Source organism: Gossypium raimondii, chromosome 10, assembly GCF_025698545.1.
Source record: "Gossypium raimondii isolate GPD5lz chromosome 10, ASM2569854v1, whole genome shotgun sequence".
Classification (NCBI taxonomy): domain Eukaryota; kingdom Viridiplantae; phylum Streptophyta; class Magnoliopsida; order Malvales; family Malvaceae; genus Gossypium; species Gossypium raimondii.
Genome location: NC_068574.1, coordinates 61,655,201 through 61,665,796, shown reverse-complemented (window position 1 = coordinate 61,665,796; position 10,596 = coordinate 61,655,201). Strand labels below are relative to the sequence as shown.

Genomic DNA, 10,596 nt, shown 5'->3' with positions numbered 1-10,596 from the left:
ATTATCAAGCACCGAAGTGATTCTAAATGAGAGACTATGGTGAATGATCATAAAGTGATTCTAAATGAGCAGCAAGTGCTTAGAAGAACCTCATCGTATAAGCATTATTCTTATTCTTCTCTGTTGTACTTGCCGTAACTCCTTTCTTTTTGAAATTACAGAATAAAATTCCAAGTACTTTTCAATTGCTTAACTGTGGGATTGCCAATTTAACCATTTGGTTAATAGGGTCAAGGCCCTGCCTTCCTTTGCTTTTGTCGGTAACTTCGTTTTTAAAATTTTATTGATATCATTAACATCATCACCATCACACCTGCTTTCAAACTCTTAAACTTTTCCATTAAAATTTATTTGACCTCATTTCTATTTTGATTTTATTTTTGGTATTTTTCATGTTTGGTATTTCTGAGAAAGAATTAAGCACGATAGATTAAGTAGAAGGATTAAATTATCAAATTTTCTGAAGTAAAGGGATGGAATTCAAAATTAGACATTTCACTCTCCAAACTCTCAAAGATCAAAGCTGCCTACCCAAAAATGGAAACAGTCATCATGAAAACCAGATAATAAAAAAGAAAAGAAATCAAATAAACCAAGCAAAGTAAACCCATTTCCTCTACCTATATCTCTTTTCTTAATTCATTAATTTTCATTGTTTAAAAAAAAGCTAAATTCAAATAAAGAAGTCATGAGAAAATCAAATGAAAGATCGAGACTTTACAAAAGTAGTCCCATCAAACAAGCTTCACTGAACGTAACACGTAAAACCCATATCGAGAAACCGAGTTTCATTCCAAGAAAAAGTGAGTCCAAGTTGGGTTCGGAGCGAGTGAAGCAGCAGGAAATGGATAACCGGGTTGACCCGGATCGGATTTCCTTGGCTCGGGTGGTTTCCCGGTTAGTAAAAGTATGGTTCGATGATGCACTTAAGGAAGCTAAAGCTGGTGATACCAATATGCAAGTACTTGTTGGACAAATGAATTGCAATGGCTTTGGTGTTCCTAAAGATATCCAAAAGGTTATCATTTATGCATGCTTGGTTTTGGCTATAAATGCTTTTAAAAGGGCTAAATTGATTCATTTTTGTAGCTTTTCAATTGAGGTAGCTGCTGTCTTCTAGATGCTTTGAAAAAGAGCTAAATTTGATCCACTTGCTTATTTTTTGTTCCCTTTGTTTGTCCTTTGATGATCATTTGTTTTATCATCTTTTGTTCTTTCAAGTGTTACTGTATTTGCTATTGAGATCATAGATTATCATGACTGATTTGTATATAGTTATTTTTTCTTTTTAATGGATTTTGGTAGATTATGGATTGTATCGATGGGGATTTTGCATGCTGAACAGATCTTTATGCAAATCTATGCTTAGAAATTTTGAATGAAGCTCTGGTCCTACATGAAGATGTTTCGATTCGGCTGACATGAATACGATGCTACGTCTTAATTTGTTTGTTAAATGGTGTTCATATGTTTGAGTTGAGCATGCCGAATTATAGTACAAAGCTCCCCTTAGAGATCAATTTCAGGAGCAGATCTATGTTTCAAAAGCAATGTGCATATATATACACGCACACATCATATATATGTTTGACAATCATTTGATAATAATAAGCAATGCATACATACAAGAGATATAGGAATGGATCAAACATGGCTCTTTACACAAATATGATTCTTTTATCACTTCTCAAGATGTTATGGATCCTTAAGGACAGTGATATCTACTTTCTTGTGTGTTCTTCTTCCTCCTTTCCCATGGATTCTTCAGGTTTGATTGTACCCAGAGGCCAATTCTCTTTGCCCAAGCCTCTTTTTGCCAAGGATATTAATATGTACAAAGACGATAGTCACGAGTTTTAACTCAACGATGAGCAAGAACATATAGGATTGTCATTTACTTACGGTTGCGAGTTCAACCCGTTGATCGTAGGCTACGTAATGCCATGCAAGTTCGTTCTTTAGTAGTACTTCCTGTTCAAGTAACAGATTCGTGAATTAATTTGTTCATACCAGGTAAATCAAATTCAAGTTTACAAAAACAATATCTACCTGCACAAAAATGCCATTGTAGTATACGTCTGCAACGCAACAACTGTATTGATATTCCCCGTAGACAAGCACTTTCAAACATTTCCCATGAACAAGCTTAACCAACTCTTGTTTTGCTTCTTTTCCGAACAGCCTCAGCATCTGAGGTGCATCTATACCCCTGTTTTATGCTTTCAACAAGTTACAAAATAGAACATAAAAGTCCTACAAATAGATATTAATGTTACCTCGCTACCAACAAAATGCTTATAACGCACTGTCATACAAATGAAAGAATTGCTGCCCAAATTGTCAGTGAAGGGACAATGAGCTGTAGTGGCCCAAATTTGCCCGGCCCCAAATCAAAAATAAATAAACAAAAATAAACCAAAAAAACAGTCCATTTTTAATGTCCATTTACACTGGGCTTAATATGGCCCAAACTAAATATAACCCACTAAGCCAATTACCCCTAGCCCAATACCCTAACCCAACTGGCCTAAACCAGAAGTCAGAAACCCTAGCGACAAGGGTTCCCAGCGCCGCAGCAGTAGCGTCTATTCGCTCTCCCTCCACACGTGACGAGCCTTTGTACGCGCGCACCTTCGCCTCCGTACGAGCCACGACCACACCTCTGTACACCGTACCTGCAAGAGACGAACAAATGAGCAGTAAAACAGACAACAACGGCATACAAAGAGAGAGAAAAACAAAAGGAAAAGCAAGGATAACAGAATGGGAGCGATTTGTTTTCATTTTTTATTTTTCATTTTCCTGTAAATAGATACTATATAAAGACCAAGAGTATGTTGTAACATTACTTACGCAATCAGAATACAAAAATAAAAATAAAAACACACCAAAAGGTGAGTTCTGGTTCTTTTTCTTCCTTTTTATTTTTCGCAGTTCGTTTTTTTTTCCATTTGTTTTGACACTCCATCGGTTGTTTACTAAAGGAGAAAAAGAAAGTAGTAAAAGAGGGAAGGCGTACCTCTCGACTGGACCTGTTGCTCTTTCTCCGTTGTCATCGGAGTTAGGGGCATGGTTCGAAGAGTCTCTGAGAGAGACGATGAACCGTTGAGCGGCGTCGAGAGAGAGAGTTTAGGTTTTAAAACAAAATAAATGTTAAGTTTTTTAAGATTTTATTTTAGTTTCAATCGCAGGATCTGAAACGTTGCCGTTTGTAGCTAATGCGATAGCTTCAAAACAATGTCGTCTGATTGCCCTCGACCCGCGCGGTGACCCGACCCAAGGGCAGGATCCGCCCGTTTTGGGTCTGATGGGATTTTTACGCTCTTAGTCCTTCTTTTTTGTATTGGCTTCCAATAAACCTCTATATTACATCTAAATTTGGCCATGCTTTTTTGAGTTCATTCCGATTTGGTCCGCGCTAAGACGTTGCGTTTTGGGGTACGGGAAATATTTCCCATTTGGTCCCCATGTTATCCGCACGTCACGCTTTCACCCGCCATGTTATTCTACTTTTGATATTTTCCCTTTAATTCTGTTTAATTTCTAATTTAATCCCCATTAATTCATCTTTGTATTTTAATATTCTTCCGTGTAATCATTACTTGATTTTATAAATATTTTATGTTTTAGATATTACCTTGATATAATTTACACATACTCTTTTATTTATTTTCATTCATGTACGTGTATATATATATATATATATATATATATATATATATATAACTAACTTCAAAATTTTAGTAATAATACTTTATATTTTTTATATATATGCATAGTATATTTTAGCACACGTATAATATATAATAATATATTATTAATTTCAAATGATATTTTATTATGTATAAAACCTTATTCCTTTTAAATTTGTTATTTTATTATATTTATTTAAGCTGTTATATATTGTTACTATTTATACTTTTTTCTTAAGTTTATTTGTACAAATCCAAATGTAGATATTAATTCCAAGCTATTCACTTTTATTTTACCTTTTTTTATTTCTTTGTGTTTTAAGATCTTTCATTAATTTATTCAAACTTTTATTTATTTTTCATTCCCTCACTAAATGGTAGTAATTATTCGCATTATTTATTAACATCACTTTTTTTCTTTTCTTTTTATTGTATTGTTTTGGTTTGTTTTTTAATTGATTATGAATTTATGGGTTGCTTAATTTTTATATATGGATGTTTGTGTAATATGATTTAAATCAATGTTTGTATTGGCCTATTATTCGTTTAATTGTTTCTAATTTAAGTTTGAATTATTAGATGTATCGTTATTCAATCATGTTCCGTTTGTAAGAGTTGTATTTTATTAAAGCTTCATAATCGTTTTATTTTATAAACTTTAAAAAGGCTTGGCATTAGTAGGTTCTCGAGAGAATTAGGCCCTAACTTACTAGGCTTCGATTCTTCTCGATGAATTTAGATGATCAAGCGTCCATTTGATTAAAATCACGATTATTAAAATAAAATTCTTAAGGTTTCAAAGTGTTTGATCCTAACTTACTGGATACAACATTTTGTTATCTCATTTTTTTAAATAAAGGCAATGTTTGATGTTTAAGAATTTCGAGAAAATGAACCCTAACTTACTGGATTTGGACTTCTCGATTGACTTAAATAGTCAAGTATCCTTCTGAAAGAAAATGATCTTCTAAAAAGGAATAAGTCTAATTTCAAAGATTAAATGGTCGCACCCTAACTTACTGAGTGTGACAATTCATCTATTCGAAATGAATGCACCTTACCATTAAAGTTTTCTCACCAAAGGATCGTTTCTTATAATTTTGACATTAAGACATCAAACAATCAGTTCGGTACGAATTTTGGGCGTTACGAGGGTGCTAACCCTTCCTCGTGTGTAACCAACTCCCGAACCTATTTTCTCAAATCTCGTAGACCAAAATAGTTTTAAAGGTGTGCCGATCCCACCCCAATAAAGGATCGGTGGCGACTCCAATTTTCATTCTTTTTTAAGTCGCCAACTAAACTTTTTTTGTTTTTCACAAAAATGGTTTCGACAGCTTGGCAACTCCACTGGGGAACCCAAGAGAGTCAAGCCGTAGAATTGGTTGTTTTTTTGTCTTATTGTCGAAAATTGAAATTTGATTTTAAAAATTACGATCCTCTCTTTGCATTTGTTTGTGTGATTATTGTAAATTTTGTGTGATTATTGTAAATTGTGTTCTTATACCTTGGCATCATATTACATAAAGACTATTTAGTCTTACCCTTTTAAGTGGGAGTGAGAAGCTACTCCTTCGTGAGGTTTTCACCTCCGCGCAGGATAGTGGATCACTTTCGGGATACATCTGTACCTATGTCTTTGTGAGATTTTCATCTCTGTGCAGCCATAGGGAAATGTATTCCCTTGAACCGAACTCAGTCCATATGAGCCTATAATGGGTGAAGATCGAGAAATCTGCTGGTTCAGATACCTCAACTATTAGAACCAAACCGCATATAGACAACCCAGGAGCCCAACCTAGGTAGAACTCCCCAATACCCTAGTGATTGCCCGTATAAATGTTTGTTTCTCTCGTATTTGCTGCGAATTTTGTTTCTATGTTATACTGACTTATGGTGTTTTATTGCTATGTTTGCATGTCATTTCACATTTGACAGAGTGTCGATTCAAGTTCGATTGCTAAATTAGAAAGTTTGTCATGGAGAATGACTTTCTTGATAAGGTGGAGGACAATGCCGTTGTCCGTATATGGTCAGAGAAAACACAATTAGCGAAGGGAGATAGTCTAGCCTAGGGGTACACGTTAGAATTATGAGACTACACCCGTATCAGCGTAACGCAGAACAACCTTCAGGAGTTGAAAGAGATATGAGATCAGTGGAACAACCTAGGGGTACTCTAATTATGGGGATTTGCTGAACTTATTCGATGTTAAGGTGGATGAACAGTTATTCCGGGCCCTTGCTCAATATTGGAACCCTGCGTATAGTTGTTTTACTTTTGGAAATGTTGATTTAGTGCCTACAGCGGAAGAGTATACAGCTTTACTACGTTGCCCGAGGTTTCAAGTCAATAAAGCTTATTCTAGATCCTCATATGTCCCAGCTTTTTGGAAGAAACTGATGAATATCAACGGCATGGCGGCGATGGATCACGGCGGGATCAGCGAAAGGGAGTATAAATGTATTCTATGGAAGAATTTGCGTGACTTGATTCTAACGCATCCGGATGGGAAAAAGAAGGTTTATGTGTTTGCCTTGAGTATTTATGGGTTGGTGATTTTCCCTATAGCACTGGGGCATATTGACGAAGCGGTTTCAAATCTCTTTGATCGGTTAGGTAAAGGGGTCACGCCTGTTCCTGCAATTTTGGCTGGAACGTTTAGATCTTTGAATGCATATAGACGAGCTGGTGAAGGTAGATTTATAGGCTGCGCGCAATTGTTGCTAGCTTGGTTTCATAGTCATATTTGAAAGTCGACAAGATTTCGTATCGAGTTTTCTCTGAGCATTACTCCCCATTAAAAGAGATAGTGGCTATGCCAAGGGACGATATATCAGAGGAGAATTGGATGGCAATTCTGTAAAATCTCCAAGAGGAAGATATTGAATGGAGAGCTTCTTGGTTGGGTTTGATTGGATGGCAATTCTGACAGAATTCTGTACCATTGCGGGGGCTTTGATTGGGTTTCGTTGCTCAGAATTTAGGGAGTCGTCGGGTATGTACCTTTGTTGGTACTTAGGCAATACAATTCAAGACAGTTTGTGTCGGCGACGCATGGTTTAGCTCAATGTGAGTTCTCGTATCGGGGAGACAATTTTAAGAAAAAGGTAAAAGAAATTTCACAGTCGTGGAATCAGGTTCATAAGATGAAAAGGCTAGCTGTGGGTTCGATGACAACTCCAGAATACTGTAAGTGGCGAAGTAAGAGAATTAATGAAACATTCCGGAGTTAAACTTAGAGGGTATTCGACTAATGGAAGAGTACCTACAAGTGATACCATCAGAGCTGGAGATCATAAAACAAGATTTTGAAAGGAAGAATTTAGAGCTTGAAAGGAAGATAGAGCGATTGGAAGGGGAAAAGATGCATTTGAGACTAGATGCTGATGTTCAAAAGTTAGGGGCTGAAAATTTAAAGAAAGGGAAGAGTAAAGCCGAGGAGGACCTGAATAGCTTAAAAACAGATTATAAGAAGTTGCGTCTATCAATGAGTACCATTGGGCTAGGGAAGACTTCAGAACAGTGGCGTCAAGAGATTCGAGAAGAAAAGGGCATGGCTGATAAATGGGAAAAGAAGTGCCAGGAGACTCAATTGCAAAACGAGGCCTTAGAGAGGAGTCTGTCAGAAAGCCGGAATGAAAAGGATGAATTAAAGGCGAGAATAGCTGAACTTGAAAGGTCTCTTCATCGTTATCGAAATCATAATACCGCGGTGGAGCTAAGGGCGAGCTTGAGTAATATTAAGGAAATAAAGAAAAAAATAAGAATTAGAGGCGAAAAAATTAGAGGCAGTATTACAAGACTATGAGATACGGGTTAAATTTTTTGAAGCGAATGAAGAACGTCAAAAAAAGCAGCTTCACTTTTATCAAAGCCAAGTTCGCTTCAAAAAAATTCAACCCACATCTCATAGTCTTGTAATGTCGCCTCTAATTCTTCTACTCTTTTCTTTATTTCCTCAATCTTGCTCAAGCTCGCCCTTAGCTCCACCGCGGTATTACGATTTCGATAACGATGAAGAGACCTTTCAAGTTCAGCTATTCTTGCCTTTAATTCATCATTTTCATTCCGGCTTTCTGACAGACTCCTCCCTAAGGCCTCGTTTTGCAATTAAGTCTCCTGGCACTTCTTTTCCCATTTATTAGCCATGCCATTTTCTTTTCGAATCTCTTGAAGCCACTGTTCTGAAGTCTTCCTTAGCCCAGCGGTCCTTATTGATAGACACAACTTCTTATAATCTGTTTTTAAGCTATTCAGGTCCTCCTCGGCTTTACTCTTCCCTTTCTTTAACTTTTCAGCATCTAACTTTTGAACATCAACATCTAGTCTCAAATGCATATTTTCCTCTTCCAATCGCTCTATCTTCCTTTCAAGCTCCAAATTCTTCCTTTCAAAATCTTGTTTTATAATCTCCAGCTCTGATGGTATCACTTGTAGGTACTCTTCTATTGGTCAAACACCCTCTAAGTTTAACTCCAGAATGTTATCATTAATTCTCTTACTTCTCCACTCACAGTACTCTTGAGTTGTCATCGAACCCACAGCTAGCCTTTTCATCCTATGAACCTGATTCCACGCCTGCGAAATTTTTTTTACCTTTTTCTTAAAATTGTCTCCCCGATACGAAAACTCACATTGAGTTAAACCATGTGTCGCCGGCACAAACTGTCTTGAATTGTATTGCCTAAGTACCAACAAAGGTGTATACCTGACGGCTCCCCAAATTTCGAGCAACGGAACCCAATCAAAGCCCTCGCAACGGTACAGAATTCTGTCAGGAATCAACCAAGAAGCTCTCCATTCAATATATTTCTCCTGGAGATTTTGTAGAATTGCTATCTAATTCTACTCTGATATATCGTCCTTTATTGGTATAGCCACTATCTCTTTTAATGGGGAGTAATGCTCAGAGAAAACTCGATACGAAATCTTGTCGACCTTCTAGAAATAACTATGAAACCAAGCTAGCAACAATTGCACACAACCTATATTTCTACCTTCACTAGCTCATCTATATGCATTCAAAGATCTAAATATTTCAGCCAAAATCATAGGAACAACGTGACCCCTTTACCTAACCGATCAAAGAGATCTGAAACCGCTTCGTCAACATGCCCTAGTGCTCTAGGGAAGATAACCAACCCATAAATACTCAAGGCAAACACATCAACCTTCTTTTTCCCATCCGGATGCGCTAGAATCAAGTCCGCAAATTCTTCCATGAAATACATTTACACTCCCCTTTCTGCTTGATCTTGGCCGTAATCTACTACTCGCTCATGCCAGTGATATTCATCAGTTTCTTCCAAAAAGCTGGGACATATGAGGCTCTAGAATAAGCTTTATCGACTTGAAACCTCGGGCAACGTAGTAAAGCTGTATACTTTTCCACTGTAGGCACTAAATCGACATTTCTAAAAGTAAAACAACTATACGCAGGGTTCCAATATTGAGCAAGGGCCCGAAATAACTGTTCATCCACCTTAACATCGAATAAGTACGGAAAATCCCCATAATTAGAGTAGAACATCTACTTAATCTCATCATTCCACTGATCCCATATCTCTTTCAACTCTTGAAGGTTGTTCTGCGTTACGCTGATACGGGTGTAGTCTCATAATTTGGACGTGTACCCCTGGGCTAGACTATCTCCCTTTGCTAATTGTGTCTCCTCTGACCATATACGGACAACAGCATTGTCCTTCACCTTATCAAGAAAGTCATTCTCCATGACAAACTTCCTAATTTAGTAATCGAACTTGAATCGACACTCTTTCAAATGTGAAATGACATGCAAACATAGCAATAAAACACCATAAATCAGTATAACATATAAACAAAATTTGCAGCAAATACGAGAGAAACAAACATTTATATGGGCAATCAATAGGGTTTTAGGGAGTTCTACCTAGGTTGGGCTCCTGTGTTGTCTATATGCAGTTTGGTTCTAATAGTTGAGGTACTCGAACCAGCAGATTCATCGATCCTCACCCATTATAGGCTCATATGGACCGAGTTCAGTTCAGGGGAATACATTTCCCTATGGCTGCACGTAGATAAAAATCTCACGAAGACATAGGTACAGATGTATCCCTAAAGTGATCCACTATCCTGCACGGAGGTGAAAACCTCATGAAGGAATAGCTTTTCACTCTCACTTAAAAGGGTAAGACTAAATAGTCTTTATGCAATATGATTTCAAAGGTATAAGAACACAGTTTACAGTAATCACACAAAATTTACAATAATCACGCAAACACATGCGAAGAGAGGATCGTAATTTTTAAAATTAATTTTTAATTTTCTACAATAAGACAAGAAAACAACCAATTCTACAGCCAGACTCTATTGGGTTTCCCAGTAAAGTCGCCAAGCTGTCGAAACCATTTTTTTGAAAAACAAAAAAAGTTTAGTTGTCGACTTAAAAAAGTTCGAGAGTCGGTTACGCACGAGGAAGGGTTAGCACCCTAGTAACGCCCAAAATTGGTACCGAACTGATTGTTTGATGTCTTAATGTCAAAATTATAAGATACGATCCTTTGGTGAGAAAACTTTAATGGTAAGATGCATTCATTTCGAAGAGATGAATTGTCACACTCAGTAAGCTAGGGTGCGACCATTTAATTTTCGAAATTAGACTTATTCCTTTTTAGAAGATCATGTGCTTTCAGAAGGATACTTGTCTATTTAAGTCAATCAAGAAGTCCAAATCCAGTAAGTTAGGGTTAATTTTCTCAAAATTCTTAAACATCAAACATTGCATTTACTTAAAAAACGAGAGAACAAAATGTTGTATCCAGTAAGTTAGGATCAAACACTTTGAAACCTTAAGAATTTTATTTTAATAATCGTGATTTTAATCAAATGGACGTTTGATCATCTAAATTCATCGAGAAGAAT

The 10,596-nt window shown here is 36.7% G+C and overlaps 1 protein-coding gene and 1 non-coding gene across 2 annotated transcripts; one reads left to right on the top strand and one right to left on the bottom strand.

Moving 5' to 3' along the window:
* The first annotated feature begins 688 nt into the window (after nucleotides 1-688).
* Nucleotides 689-1,120, top strand: LOC105776061 (uncharacterized). Its single transcript, XM_012598527.2, has one exon. It carries the CDS (start codon nucleotides 689-691, stop codon nucleotides 1,118-1,120), a length of 432 nt encoding a protein of 143 aa, XP_012453981.2.
* Nucleotides 1,121-1,506: 386 nt separating this feature from the next.
* On the bottom strand, nucleotides 1,507-3,647 carry LOC105776066 (uncharacterized). The gene is made up of 3 exons (XR_008190146.1): nucleotides 3,020-3,647; nucleotides 2,050-2,675; nucleotides 1,507-1,971 (listed from the first exon to the last, which is right to left on the bottom strand). It is a non-coding gene; the product is annotated as an uncharacterized LOC105776066 (transcript).
* Between the last annotated feature and the right edge of the window lie 6,949 nt (nucleotides 3,648-10,596).